The sequence below is a fragment of the Aptenodytes forsteri genome, unplaced genomic scaffold (assembly GCF_000699145.1).
Source record: "Aptenodytes forsteri isolate BGI_AS27 unplaced genomic scaffold, ASM69914v1 Scaffold63, whole genome shotgun sequence".
Lineage (NCBI taxonomy): Eukaryota > Metazoa > Chordata > Aves > Sphenisciformes > Spheniscidae > Aptenodytes > Aptenodytes forsteri.
The window spans coordinates 606,342-622,092 of NW_008794709.1; the positions used below are offsets into that span (position 1 = coordinate 606,342).

General features: G+C 44.7%; 1 protein-coding gene across 1 annotated transcript in view; it reads right to left on the bottom strand.

The window, feature by feature from the left end:
* Positions 1-8,689, bottom strand: part of ADTRP (androgen dependent TFPI regulating protein) — a 33,471-nt gene extending 24,782 nt beyond the window's left edge. The window contains exons 1-2 of the mRNA XM_009273690.1: positions 8,537-8,689; positions 371-505 (exon numbers count right to left, since the gene is read on the bottom strand). Coding sequence (XP_009271965.1) covers positions 371-505; positions 8,537-8,689 — 288 coding nt within the window. The remainder of the gene's footprint in view (positions 1-370; positions 506-8,536) is intronic.
* Positions 8,690-15,751: the final 7,062 nt, after the last annotated feature.

A 15,751-nucleotide genomic window follows, 5' to 3' on the forward strand; every position in this document is an offset into this window, starting at 1 on the left:
GATGTGAGATTTTGCTGCCTCTTAGCTACCCTCTCATGTCCTTCTGGCCTGTGCTGCCCTTTAGAGAAATGCCCTAAGTCGATAAATCCACAGCTGTTTGGACTGTGAGATTAACGGAGAGGTTACACCTCATTCACCCTTTGGGGTCAATCTGTGTTTGCTCGGGGACAGCAACCCTAAAGTTTGTGCAAGAGGCTTTGCTTTCAACCGTGACAGGCTCAGCACTGTTTCTTCTTCTAAACAGTCCAAATCCATTTTCAAATGGTAAAAGAAAGCCTACAGTTCTTATCTATTTTATACATGTGCATGCTATGCTATACACCCCTAATCATTTATGCAAACATTATTTTTACATACAGAGGTTACTTACTGTGGACACTGGGAAAGCCAGGACACTGAAAAGAAGGTCTCTGCTGGAAATTACGCACTTAGCACATCGCAGTTTCTTAATTAGTCTCAACACATCAGCCAGGAAGGACACCCCATAGAAGACAGCCTGCAAAACCTAAAGTAATTACACGTAATGAGGGAAACTCATCCAGCTTTCATTAGCACGTTCCTCAATGAACTCTGTTCTTGCTCTTCAGGGAGCTGTTTTGTTCGTGAGCTGCAAGCCCGCGTGAGGGAAATAGCTGTTGGCTAAATCTTTTTTTACTAACTGTAACTGATTAAATAAAGTTGTTCAGGAGATAACTTTAACAGTATCTCATATAATAGACTAAACAGAGATGTGTGATGTGATTCAGATGGAAGAGGTGGAAGGACATGTTGAAAGCCAGCTCCTTCACACTTCCTCTGTTAATTGTTATGTTCAATGTATCTGAGCAGGAGCAGGAGAACAAAATATGCCAGTTTTCCTGGCATAAAAACTTTTCGTTTCCTGTAAAGCAATTGCTAGATAGTTTCTCCCACCATTTACCCAACACAGGGCCTTTTTTCTGGGGACTCACGGTGCAGCTGATCTCAGTGCCAAGCAGCTCAAAATGCTCTAACATGAGAATTAGGTGCAGAAGTTATCAAAACCAGAACCTCTTTTGCTGAATTCAGAGGGATTCAGGAAAGGATTTCAAGTGCTTAGAAGCAGAGATCCAGACTTCACTAGCTAAAACTGAATAAGTTAAACTATTTATAACTAATGAATTTTGGAGTTGGGGGGGCGGGTTGTGCTTTGCTTTGTTGTTTTTTTTTTCTTTCTTTAAATCATTTACAAGTAATGAGGGTGGGGTTTTTTGGGGAGGGTGCTAGGAGGATTTGGTAAAGGATTAGGTAAGTGCACAGTGACAAAACAGAATTCTGCAAATTGTGTATGAAATTGTCACAATACTGTGGTTTAAGCCAATATTGCTTTTCTGATTACTTCGTTTTCTCTCCTAACGCTACACGGCGGATCAAGCTGAACCAGATTTGTCAGACACACAAAGGCAAAGCCTTGCAGAAAAATACTTCTCCTGCTACCTTGCATTCAGCACTGAGTCTAGTTCAGTTCTGTTAACTTACGGGGCGGCCTCTTCTTTTTAAGGCTAGGTTGTCCCAGAGTGATGCAATATGGGAAAAGCAGCCTACTGCAAACGCTGGACCAGCTAGCGATGCTTAAATGGAAAGAGGCTGTGTTAGAGCTTTCAGGATGAGATCTCTTTTGCCATGATCTTACTCTGAATCATGTATTTATTTAGAGCAAAGTGTCTGAAGTTGTGGCTGGTTACTTCATTGGTTTCTGAAGGAGCCGAGAAGGGTGGCGCTTGGGAGGGGACAGAATTAGTGCAATGCTTTTCCATCAGAAATTCCTTTATTATCAAAATATCTGAGGGAAGGAGGGGACTATGATTTCACCATGCCCGTTGTCAAACAAGGGTTTCTGCAAGCTTTAGTCTGCAGAGACTGAGTCTTCCTGGGGAGCAAAATGACCGTAGTTTGCACGACCCAAAGTATCCTTGCAGTTATCCGCAACCATCCCCATCCATTTTGTGGCTTCCCAGCAAAGGGAAAAGATACATCTTTCCTCTTCTACCCTTTCCGCAGGCCAGATGGTCACCATAGTAGACTGCAGCCAGGTGCCACTGGTGGAGTGTCTCCTCTCCCTGCGCAGACCCACAGAGGTGGAGGCAGGGAGGTGCTAACGCAGGCAGGGTGACTGGCCCCGGGGTCACCCAGGATGAGGTATCGGAGGTCATGCACCGCCCGGTTCAGCTGCAAAGCCCCGTGTTTCCTCTCAAGAGCATGGGGTGAACAGACACATTTTTACATTAAAAAAACCCAAGCAACTTCATCAGAACCCACATATGGTTTTGTTCAATTCTGAGGCACCCCAACCAGCTCTTTTAAATGTGGTTTTCTCTCTCCCCATTATCACAATTAGCCTCTCTAACTGCAGGCACAATTTCATTCAGGAGGGATTCAGCCCTCCAAGTCACGGGTCTAGTTCAGAAACGTCTGTACTGGGACACAGTGTACTTAGACCCAAGCACATGTTCAACCCAAACGTCTGCCCCAGTCCTTGGCCTCACCAGGACACCAAAACCAAGTCCTTGAAGAGCTAAGAAAAGCCTGGTAATAAACAGAAGCTCTTGTTACACCCTGTAGAGTCAGCAGTAACTTTCTATAAAAAGCATGAAAAATGAACATGAGGGTGGTGACAGTCTGGTGACACATGGTGACTAATTGCCAATAAAGCAATTAGGGAGAGGCCTGGTTCCCAGAGGATGGGGCTATTATTATCTTGTTCATGGTCAGCCTTACATTAATCATGGGACAGAGACAGACTGCTTCTTCGCCCCCTTCAAAATTAACTAAAACAAACAATTCTGAAAAGAAACAGTCCCAAAACGGCCACATTCTCAGCCTGGTAAATATTCTGTCATATGCAGGGGAGGACAATGTTATCTTCCGTATGGAAAATGCTTATCTGTGTAACCTGACCCATTTCTCTGGCTGAACATGGGGAGGAACAACTCCTGAAGAAGTTTGAACTCAGCCTCAGGAGCTTGTTTTCGCGCCGCTCGTAGCTCTACCCTTGTCCACCACTGTGGGTTCAAAGGGGTTTCAGTCAGTTTCAGTCAGGAAATACAGATCACCCTGTATTTCCAGGAGCAATGGAAGAATATACAAGTAATTTTCAAGCCAGAAAACTGAACCTAGCTAGAACCATCCCTAGTAACGCTCAGTCTGGCCGGGTGCACTGCTGGTAGACTTGAGTCAGAGCTCCAGACCCATGCTCTTCCAGGCTTATTCCTGTAAGAAAGGTGCATCCAAATCTCGCAGCCCTTCACTAATGGGAAAATGTTGACATTAAAGAAAAAAAAAAAGGACATGAAAACACCAAATTATTCCAGATGTCCTGTGAATTTCCCAAACAGCAGTGCTGGCGCTCACAAATCCATTGCAGCCACTCATGGAATATAAATCTGCTGGCTGTAAATAAAGAGGATCCCCTAAAGTATTCCCACACGAACAGAAGGAAGACTGGAAGCATTCAGAAAGCTAACGATTAACCCAAAGAGGAGAATATGGATATGATTATCCCTGTTGGAGAGATGCTGCTTTCCTCTCTAGGCCCTGCAGAGCTCCATGGCACTAGCTCCTATAGGAATGCTTAATTTGGCCAGATCGATTTTCCAAACTGAGAGTCATAGTGACAAAGACAAACCTTAATTTTTATCTGCTGCAGTGATCAAAGGGGTGTTTCTGTTTAACCAACCTGACATGATTTACTTTTGCGTATAAGATCTAGCCATATGTATATAGTGAAATCTCCAACTAGTACAAATAAATCGAGCTCTAAGCTCTGCCCTTAAGGGGGGATAAATCCAATATTCTGAGTAGGCTGTTAGACATAACAGTCAACATTTAGTGTAGACACACATCCATTCACATGATAATGACCTGGAAAATATGTATACTAAATACTGGGTCTATTTTGAAATAAATAAAAAACAGCTTTCAGGAGAATTGAAAAGTATTTCAATTATGAGAGACAAAAGCATAAGGAATAAAATCGGGCAGGAATGCAATTAGTTTTTAAAGGTGCAGTGTGCTCATTATGCAATGATTTACTAATAGATTTACAGTAGTGAGCAGATTTTTATGAGCTCGGATATTTCAGGCAATGAATGATCCGGCTTGTACTGTTTTGTGTCACAGACAAATGAATACAAAACTGTTTTTATCTGTCATTTCTGCTTGTTCAATAATTGGTCAATGAACTCCTTTGATACAAAACCCAGTTATCTCCCCCCCCCCCTCCAAAAAAATTTCCTTTTTGAATTTTTGTTCCTATGATCATTAACTAGATAAATGAATCTGAAGTAACGTCAGAGCTGTAGCTCTCTTGGGAGAGCTGCATGACTAGCAAGGAATTGAATGAGGTGCTAAAAGAGGGTCATATGTAGAAGAAATTCCTCCAGCATCCCTCCAGCAGAGCTAGGAGTCAAGCTGCATTTCCATCCCCAGAAAAAGTCACATTTCCCAGTATTTCCATTTTGGATCAGAGCGAGCCAGCCACAGCAGCTTTCCACAGAACGAAATTTTTAAATGCAATTCTAAAAAGCTAAGAGGAATTTTGGGGAGAAAAATTCCAAGTGATTCAGCCAGCCGGTGCCAGAAGCTAGACAATCGCAGTCTGGCAGGAGACAGGCAGAAGAGCCGGACGAGCGTTCTGCATGCTTGGCTCTGAGGAAGTCTCCAAGGCATGGCCCAGCCCTGCCCAGCGTGGCAGCTCCACTGAACCAGCACAGCCCAGCGGGAAGCTTTTGCCAGCTCTTCTTCCCCGGGAGCATTCCCGGCATCCTGAAGCATTTCCTGGGACTACTTCCAAAGGCACAGAAATTTAATGCATCAGGTGTGCACCTGATGGACATCTGTGGTTGACAGCCACTTCTTGTTCCTTGATGTCTCTCAGCAGCAACAGGGAGTGGTTTAATGCCAAACCATGGGATGACTCTTTTAGGTCCTGTGGAACCCCGCAGGGAGCTCCACGGCCCCCTGGGCCATATTGTCTTCTCACCCTCTTCCTCTCTTATACAGCAGCCCAGGAAACTTTTGCCACCTGGAGATACCAACACACACTGTCCAGATCAATGGGAGAAGGGGGGATGAGGGCATTTCTCTCCCTGGATTCCTTTCCCTTTTTGGCAATCCTTTCTTGAAAAAAACCACATCTCTCTAGAAGAAGGACTACAGGCCATGAAGGAGTAATTTTGCACACCCTGCCCCATTGCTACATTTTCTGCGTGAGACATAGGCAATATCTTCAGCCCAAACCATCTCCCCATGGGCTGACAGCTCCGTTTTAGCGTCAGGATCAGATCAATAAGTGGTTAAAAGATGGGAGACAAAGGACTGGAGAAGTGGAGCTAGGGCCTCCGCTCACAGAGATGTAATGAGACCTCAGCTGTTCAGCAGATCCATAAATGAGCTGGGGAAGGGAGCAAACACTGAGGTGGTAAAGCTTTGTAAATCTCCTTTTTTTTTTTTTTTTTTCTTTTTTCTGTCAAAGTGAAGCCTAACTGCAAAACTGCAAAGAATCTCAGGATACTGAGTGCCCAAGAGATCAAATAGCAGGCAAAAATCAGTGTTGGTAAATGCAATGTAATGCATTTCAAAAAAAAAGCAACTTCAATTATATATTTTTCAACAACAGTGGGTTCTAAATTAACTATCATTACCCAGGAAAAAAATGTTGGACTCTGTGGATAGCTCTCTCAAACTGCCAGCTCTTTGCTCGCCAGTAATCAAAAAAGATAAATAGAGAGTTAAGAATTGTTAAGAAGAAATAAAGAACAGACAAGGAAACACCTTTAGGCCACTGTATAAATCCATGCTGTGCTCATAGCTCGGCCACTGCAGCCTGCCCTACTTACCCCTTCCTGAATCTAGAAAAACTACTGCAAAGGGCGACAAGGATGCTTTAATGAAGGCAGCAGCCCTTTGTGAAGAGAGATGAAAAAGGCTCGGACTTCCAGCTTGCAGAACAGAATAACCGAAGGGAAAATCTGGTAGAGGTCTCTAATAGTGGAAAAGAAAAAGTGAACAGGGACGGACGATTAAATTATAACACAGAAGTAAAGAGGCATCCAATTCAGTTGTCAGGAAGCAGGTTTACACCAATAAAATGAACTGCTCTTTCACACAAGGCTCACTTGCCTTGTGGCACTCATTGCCACAGGATAGGGGAGGTACCAGAAGTATAAACGGTTTTCCTTTAGATAGATGAAGGCAAGGCTTTGAATGGGTACTAGCTACCTTGGCCTGGATTTATTTTCTGGCTGGATAAGTCAGTATGCCAGTGTGAGGGCAGAGCCATGGAAAGTTCATTTTACGCTTACACATGTTCTTGTCTTGTGCAGCCTTTCCCTGATCATCCACTGCTGGTGACTAAGGGAAGCTGGATGATAGTTTCAGTGAGTATTTCTGCATCCCAAAATACTGGGAGATGGGTTACTTGCTTTCTCCTCTTGATCTCATGCTTTAGAGCTGTGTCATATACTGGGTGATAGATCTCATTATAATGGTGCCAGGGATGGGGGTGGAGATGCTGTTTTGCCTGAAAGTGTGGCCTGATACTTTAATGGGGCCAGCTTTACCCCAAAAACAAAGGAGAGGAGCTGGGTACACATTCCCTTGCCTGGGACTTGGCTGGTGGTGGTTTAGTCTACTGACATATGTCCCAGCAGGACGAACTGAATATCCTTAAGGTTGTTGAATCCTGACCATTTGATCACTGGCATTTCAGAAAAGTTAATTTTTAAACCATCACAAAAAGCCTAGATGTACTGATACAAAGACAACATAGCAACAAACCATACATATGCCATCCTGACTGCAGCAATATATGTGCCCTCATTCTTCCACAGCCAGCTTGGCCACAGAAAAGGGCGCTGTGGCTCCCTGAAGCCCGGGCTGTTGTAGCCACCTCACGTGCCATTCACCACCTCTTGGTTGCAAATATTTCACAGAGTCACAGAATGATTGAGGTTGGAAGGGACCCAAATTTCCCAACCCCCTGGGGGTCTGTCGTGGTTTAACCTCAGCCGGCAACGAAGCACCACAGAGCTGCTCGCTTGCTCCCCCCTGGTGGGATGGGGGAGAGAATCAAAAGAGTAAAAGTGAGAAAACTCGCGGGTTGAGATAAGAACAGTTTAATAGGTAAAGCAAAAGCCGCGCACGCAAGCAAAGCAAAACAAGGAATTCATTCACTACTTCCCACTGGCAGGCAGGTGTTCAGCCATCTTCAGGAAAGCAGGGCTCCATCAGGCATAACGGTTACTTGGGAAGACAAACACCATCACTCCGAACGTCCCCCCCTCTTCCTTCTTCCTTACCCCCAGCTTTATATGCTGAGCATGACGTCATATGGCATGGGATATCCCTTTGGTCAGTTGGGGTCAGCTGTCCCAGCTGTGTCCCCTCCCAGCTTCTTGTGCACCCCCAGCCTACTCGCTGGTGGGGTGGGGTGAGAAGCAGAAAAGGCCTTGACTCTGTGTAAGCACTGCTCAGCAACAACTAAAACATCGGACTCTATCCCAGCCAAAACCAGCACAGGGTCTCCAAAGGCTCTACTTGGAGCTGGGGAGCCTTTAGGCTTCCATTGAACTCCACCATGGGGTGTCTCCTTCTGAAGAGTAAAAGTAGAGACAAACATACCCCGGGCCAGACCTCCCACTGATATTTAACTCTGACAGTCACACAGAAAGGACGAAAGGCTACAGAGGTCCCTGCAGTCATCCTTCAGATTAGCAAGTGTCCCTGAAATTTGTCCCTTGTAGGAACCCTGTCCACACGCCTGGTCTTTCCACCCCACTGCCATGAGTCACTGATGAACCACTTGGACAGTGTACAAACCTTCTCCCCCAGGGTATCTCATGTGCTTTCATTTTGATTTCTATCTTGTGAAACATTAGCATGTTAGGAGAACCAGAACACATTACGGTCTATGTTTTTCTGTGTACTTTTAGGAAATGCAGCAAGGAGTTGATAGCACTGTTAAAACACATGTAGTAATGTCACAAGCACCTCTCTCCGCAGGCTGGAATTTCCCTTGTGCTCTCAACTGATCGTCAAACTAAGCATGTACTCTGAATGGCTAAATTAGCACCGTGCTATGTTTTGTTTTACCTTTTCTGTAATGTACAGGACATGAAAGCCTATTAAAAGATTGAAGTAAAACTCCAAGCAGCATTATACTGTGTATTGAATCAAGGGCTGGATAACACGTATCAACCTTGCACGCTTCCTGGTGGGACATACCCTACCTTTCCATCCATCTCCTCACTGATACCTTGTCTCTTTTACAAGGAGGCAGCTAGCTTCAGAGTACTTTCTGAAAGCCAAGCAGCTCGCCAGCCACTATTCTTTCTGCATAAAACCTGTGAATACATTTCACAGCACAAGCATGGATCTCTGCTTAGTTTTCTTTGGGGTATAAACTGTTAAAGGAAGCAGTTTAACAGCAGCAAATATACCAGCTGCATATGTCTTGAGGCACAGATGGCAGACAAACAAATAGACATATTGGTATCACTGTACAACACGATTTGCTTACCAGATTGAGGACTGTCAAATATTTCCACTGCCCACCGTAAAGGAACACTTCAGATGGCCGCTCTTCTGTTCTTACGTGCGTGATTGAATAGGTGACAAAAAAATACCAGACAAAAGCAAGGCAATGGTACATTGCGAGAGTAGAGATTTCCATGCTTTAGATAAGAGCAAGTGATAATCGGTCCGAAAGCAGCTTTTCTCTAAGTTCCTCGGTCGCTGTGCATGGGAAATGGCAGGGCAGGAGGGTTTACTTCAGAGCAGACTCAGGACACTTGCCACTTTGCTCTCGTTGAAAGGAATATTCACAAGGCTGTGAACTTTGCTGCTATTTGTTTCCTTTTTCACTGTACAGATAGGCTGGGGGGCGTGAGAAGAATAGGCTAATTCCCCAGATTTAAATGCCTTGCTCAAGATTAGTGAAGATTAGTTGTGGAGTTACATAAGTTTTTGTGGTTTTTTTTAAAAGTGGGGGGAGCTTTGCTGCTGATTTTGCGTAACGGGCTCTCATGCTTTAGGTAGCAAGTGAAAACAAGCGGCATTTTCCTCGCTCATGGCTATGGGTGCAGCCATGTCTCCAGCTCAGCTTGGGAAGACTCTGCGACTGTTTTTTCCTTGTGCCAAAGGAAGAAGTGGGAAACATAATGGTCTGTGAAAGAAAAAACGAGTTGATTTGTTGATCGGCTATGGAGGTGGCAAGGAAGCTGAGAGGATTCGTAGGCAAAGGTCCTTGGGGTTGAAAATCACTGCGAGCATTGACTTTTTTTTGTGGGAAAAGGCTCTGCTGCCTTTACGCCGCTCCACGCAGCTGGGATCCATCACAACCATGCACTGCAGGTCGGTCAGACCCCGAGTCGCTTTGAAGCTCTGGCAGGGGTGGAGACACAGGGCAAAGGCCTTGGGTGACAAACCCTAAGCACTGAGCAGGGCGTCTCGCCTACCTGCTTCTCTACTTGCTGCCATTCACCTTCAGACAGCCCCTCTTTCCTGGCACAACATTATCGCGCCGTCAGGGCTGGGGTACAGAAGAGAAGAACTGATACTCATGCAATGATCCTAAAATGAAGCAATCAAGAAAGTTCCCATGGAAATGCTCATTTTTCCCTCCCTTCCTGCCTCGCCAAGCAGCCCCAATTAGCACTGGAAAATACACATGGCATTTCCTATTTGGGCCAGAGTCTCCGTAATTGCAGTGCTGTCAGCAGTAATTGCCACCTGAGTGTTTCACGGGGGCCTTGGTGGGGAGCGGGTACCGTGCCCAGCCCGCACCCGGACTTTCCCCATGCAGGATGGGGAGAGGGGGTGCTCTTCTCACCCCTGTGGAGGCTGTCCCCATGGGCAGGGCTGGGCTTCGGCCAAGCAGACTACATTAAGGGATCTCTTTGGGTTTTTTGCCCTTCCAACTGGCCTACAGGCAGCATTGAGCAATCTGCTGTGTTTTGGTTTGTTTTGGTTTTTCTCCTGCATTTTTTTTTCCCCCTGATACCAGACGTAAGGCTTCATGTGGGATGATTTCCTATGAACTCAGACAGCAATGTGCATGCATGTTGGGAAACAGCCCTTGCACTAAGGCACTGCAATATCCTCCTGTGTTTCATTGACTTCTCCCCTAATTCAGATTACCCGCATCCAGATTCCCCAGGCATTCCAGCCATCACAATTCCAATGAAATATTTCTGCCTCACTTAGGAAAAATAAAGATGTAGATCCTTTTGTGGTTGTTAGAGGTTGGAGGAGAAAACCCCTTGCAGAAGAAAAAAAAAAAAAAAAGAAAAAAGATGGGAGTATGTTTTTTGGACTCTGACAATGTCACCAGTCTTTTCCTAGGAAATCTAGCAGAAAAGGGTTTTCAATTGCTTTTACAGACTTTCTGGGGAGGGGCAGTGCTGTCATGAGTTGCTTCCTCTGCTCCTCCTTGTTAAGACTCATCCTTGTGACAAAAGGCAGGAACAGAATAGGACTACGGCATGGAAGGGCCCTTTTTATTAGTGATTTGCATATCAAAGGCACCAGGCAGTCAGCACTTAACAACTTATCTTCACACCAGTCTTTCTGAGGTTTTGCTATAGTGCAACTTTAAAAATGGGAAGGCATGTGCTTCTGCTCAGCAGGTGCCCGAATGCATGCAAATGAATGTAAATATATGCAAAATGGCAAGGTATGTTTTTTCTTTTCTGGAGGATCTTGGCCAGTATGGCTGGGAAGGTGTCAAGTACAGTGACAGTTTTCTGATGTGGACACCTGTCCCACAGACTGAGACCATCTGCTTTGTTTTCCCATATACAAGAAGCAAGATCCATATCCTTCAGCCTAGATAAGGCATGAAGTTCGGATGTAGAAACACGGCAAAGAAAGGATGAGCGCCAGATAGGATCTGAAGTCTAACACCCCACACTTCATGGAGTCTTTCTTGTTTCACTGCCAGTGTGTTGCAGCAAGCAAATACACTGGAAAAGTGGCATCTTATGCCTTCTCTCCATGGGTATGAACATCTACTGAAGGTTCAATAGAACAGGAAATTCAGCCCAAAACTTTTTGCAGGAGTGGAGGGGAGGAAGAAAGGAGGAGCACACAGGGGCACGGGCAGATGTGCTGCTGCAGATCTTGCTGGATGGTTTAGGGAAATACCATTTTCCATCTGCTTGCCACCACACCCCAGCTCAAATCTGCCGCTCCCCACAGCTGAGCCACATTCATGCACTCTGCCAATGCTCCTAGTCTGCTTCAGGGGCTCATCTGATTTCAGCAGCAACAGCTGACTTTGTGCTGAAGCAATCTGGGAGCTCCCACTTAGTCCATTAGCTGAAGAATAGTAACAAGTAACTGGAGCTGTAAATCACCTTGTATACACACAAAACGTCCCCTGCTCATGCCCCCTTCTAGGGGAGTGAGTCAGGCCAGCTTGCCTGACTTTGCACTGAAATGGGCTTGACTCACTCATATTATTAGTATGGTTCAGGTACAGAGATGACAGCAAACAGTGTAAACTGGCAATATCTTAGACCAACATGTCTGTTTGTAATGTCACTGTGTGGCTCCACTGATGGGCATGGTATTTCCAGGCTATCGAGCAGTCCCCCGTAAGTCCATCATTACCATACAGTGCTTGGCTACCACCTCAGCCTGTCTCTAATGAAGCATCTGGTAGAAACAAATATTCCTGCTTCCTCATGGGCTGACAATTTGTTTACAGACCAGTTAGGCACCTTCCAAATATTCGTCAATATTTTTGCACTGGCAAGGTTTGCTCTCTGTCAGGGCAGCATCCAGTGATGGCAGAACAAGCGAGAGCAAGGCAGGAAATTACTGGCAGGTGACAGCAGTTAAGGCCAGGTGGGAGGAAAGGATTCAAAGCCAAACAAAGCCCTAGGAAACGTTCGGGGGCCTAAAAAACAAAACTGGGTCTTTGCATCTAGCTTTCTTTTCTAGGCACAATCTAAGAACAAGGGACTGATACGTAGCTGGGACTTGCTGCGGTCAGAGGGATCTTATAGGGTGAAGAAAACACGAGGAGCTGGGTAAGTACGTTTTTCTTTTAGTTTTCTGACACTTGTTTCTGTCCTCAATGCAGTTCTGTTATCTCATGTGTGGATTTCATAATTTATTTATTTTTAATTTACTGCTATGGTAAGCTGGCTTGTGTTAAGGGCGGCATTCCTTGAAAGCAGGACCGAGGGCCGTTCTTGTACAACATCCTCCATGCATTACGTGAGTGTGTCCAGACTTAATAGACCCCATCTCTGCTACGTTCTGGTTTAGTTGCAGGCAGTGCAGGGCTTTGTGTGGAAGAAGCATTTTCTGATAAGCATTAGCCAAGAAAGCTTTTTAAGCACGTAGCATAAGGCTGATGGAGCTCTGTGTCCCCAGGGATATCTGCAATAATGATTTGTTCTGTGACGGTCCTGACATATGAAATGAAACATGATTGACAAAATTGCAAGCCTGGTATAGTCTGCTCCAGGCATCCTCAAATCCTGAGGGAAACTCCCCAAAATCATGTGGTTAGTGTAATTCACAAGATTTAATTCTCTCTGGCCAATTTGTCTTGGGCTTTAGTAGCTTGTAGGGGTCTGAGTTTTCCAACTCTTCTTCACAGCTGTGTAAGCGGCAAGTGTAAAAATGTTTAAACTGCTAATAAAAGCTGAGGGCATTGCCCAGCGATGCCGCAGTGATAGCGACGACTAATGAAAATCAATAAAAATATCCTGAAATATTTCACTAAAAACCTGAAAATGGGCAATGCTGCAACATCTACCCGCTGTGTATGGCAAGCGGGAAAGTTATACAGTTGAAAGACAGCTTACGCATCCTCCTGCATGGGCCTGTCTTCTTTATCTTGTGTGAGATTTCTTTTTTTTAAAAATATGTATTTTTAAGGAGAAGACAGGAAGTGGTTTATCTCATCTTGATATGCTTGTTCTGAATTGTTTTTAAAAAGTTGTTCCAAACTGCCAAAATCCAGAGGGATTTTTCAGTCCCAAAGTGGTGACTGGTGTACAATTCAGTAGTCGGAAATACTCATTCAGATTTCAGAGTTTCTCCCCCCACATTGAGTTCCACTGGATTTTAAACTATATGTTTACTCAGACTGCTAAATGAAATGTCACATTGATCCAGAAACAAAACTTCCTGTGTAACAATGATTTGACATTTCTGACTCTCTTAAATGAATGAAAATGATGACATTAATCAAAACAAAACCTTTTCTTTCAGCTAACAACTTGGGCTCTAAAAGTAGGTATGTTGAAAGTAAGAAACACTTGATTGGAAACGGTCTTGCCTGTCTCATTATCTCCAACTCGTAGTGGAAATCAGTAATTGTTTGCCTTATCACCAAACCCCAACAGTGTCTCCTCTCTTGGCAAGGTGAATACCACTTAGAAATAAAAGACGTGGTTTTCATTGATTCTCAACAGCTTCCAAGCACTTACATACTTTTTGAAGAGATATATAACATTGCTTCTCAATTTTACCTTTTCCCTTTTCTGTCAGAAATGCACAATTAATCTTTGATCATTTTGAAAGATTGTGCACAAACAACCTGAAGTTCAGAGCGAAACAAACAAACAAACGCACGCCACAGCGTACTAGGGAAGAAATGGCATGGTATTTTTTAGATCTTGGATACATGAGGTATGACTGGTTCTCATTAGACTCCTTCCTGCTGGGTAATTGTGGTGGGCAAGCCAAGAAGTGCATTTATGTTAATTTTTTTCTTCGCTCTTTCTAGAGGGGACCAAGAATGTACCAACTGGTCTTGTAAGATGTGCATTTGATAATATACTGTATATCAAAATGCTTTATTGATCTACCACTGAAACTCGGCAACTTCTAGGGCAGGACACAATAACTCTTTGACAGAAGAGTTTCATAGAGGTTTATGAGTGGATGTAGAGAGCACCTTGCTGGACTGATAGAATAAGAATTGCAGGTGGCAGGGTAGGAAAGCCAGGTGAGTCACTCTTATGACTATAAGAAGACATCACTTGTGGCTTTTTTCCACTTGCCATTCAGAAGATTAGCAAATCTAGTGTATGTTACTCTTGACTTTCTGTGGTCTATGTATAATTGTAAATAACTGTTCCATATACAAGGCAATAGAGAATCATCCAACGCTGACCCCACCAGTCAGTGCTTGCTGAAGTGGTATAGTTTATGTGCAAATCTACCTTAAAGAGCAGATATTGTTACAAATGGGTATTAGAGAATAAAATAAAGGCCTATCTATAGCCCGTATTAGTGTAGTACCTAAATCTGTTGTCGCAACCTTTGGTACTTAGATTGCAACAAATTCCGAGCAGAGGAAAGAACTGCTTATCCCCACCTTATGCATGGAGAAGTGCAACCCAAAGCAGTGAAATGGTGTGTCCAAGGTCACATTGAATACCTCCCTTGAAATGCAAATTAATGATCATTCTCCTGAAGTCCTGATAACATCTAAAGCATGTAATGGTAATTACATTTGGAAAGGAAAGGAGGAAAGGATGTAATTCTGCAAGAGATGTTGAAGAGGTGCTGGTTTGCTCACCATCACTGGTTATAACCTGTCACATCTTGACAGGTTATAAAACATGCCACAACCCCAAGAACCTCCCAAATCCTGCTAGACGCTGGGGACCTTGCAAGTTGGCTGGAGTGGCAAGTATAAGGATCCCCTCTCCTTGAGGGCACTAATATCCTTTGTACACCAAACCCATGTCCAGTTCCTGCTCATTACCAGACACTGAAGAACAAAGTAAATTTTTCAGTCTGTCAAAGGCAAGGGTAAAGCAAAGATTGCAATGTTTTAATGATGCTAACAACATGATGTCAACAACATAACAAAGTTTGAACCAGCGGGTTGGTCAGACTGTCTAGCAATGGGGACAGAAAGTGAGTTTCCTACCTAAAAGCAGTCACACCATTGTCATGGTCTTCACATAAGACATCAGCAGGGACCGACACAGCTTGTGGCTCTGGACCCTACTTGTGTAATGAGCAGTCAGCTGCTAGTGGTTCCTTACTGGAACACAGGTTACTTAGAGGGCTGTGCAGGCTCAGGTGCAGCCCACGCACCCCTGCACAGCCCTCAGGGTGAGGCATTGCCTTGGCAATCGGGCTCTAATGAGGCACTGTCAGCAGGTAACTGTCCAGTTTACCAAGTGAATGCCACTCTTCATCTCCTCCTTCTCAAACAAAAGAGCAAATCCTGCAGCAGGAGCTGTGTGGGACACCAATGGTAACTCAGTGTTTTAGCTACTGGTCTTCAGCAGCAATGTATGAGTACTCCTGCTACCGTGAAAAGCTGGCAAATTGCTCCCTATTACCCAGCCCTTTTGCCCTGGGAAGGTCTCTCTGAATTGTCTTGCCTCTTTGTTGAAGATGGGATGGAGAAGGATGGTATTCAGAGCAAGCCTCTGTGCACATCATGCTCTGCTTCCCCGGGCTGAAGTGGCCTTCTGCCTCCTCTCCGTTTCTTCTTAGCCTGAACACCAGGACCGACCCCCACATAAAGACGTTCCCCAACGCCAACATCTTTGTGAGGGGGTCCGTTCACTTCCCCCAGCTTCCTCTTAGCTCTCGCACATATACCTGCTCACTGTAGTTCTTAATTTGCACAGATCTTCCTGTCTGGGTGGCTTTTCCTACCTCCTTGAAGTACTGTGGTAGAGCATGTATTACCCGAACAGCTGTGCTAGGTAGTACCCAGGTCTGACACATAGCACTTATCTGCAATCTG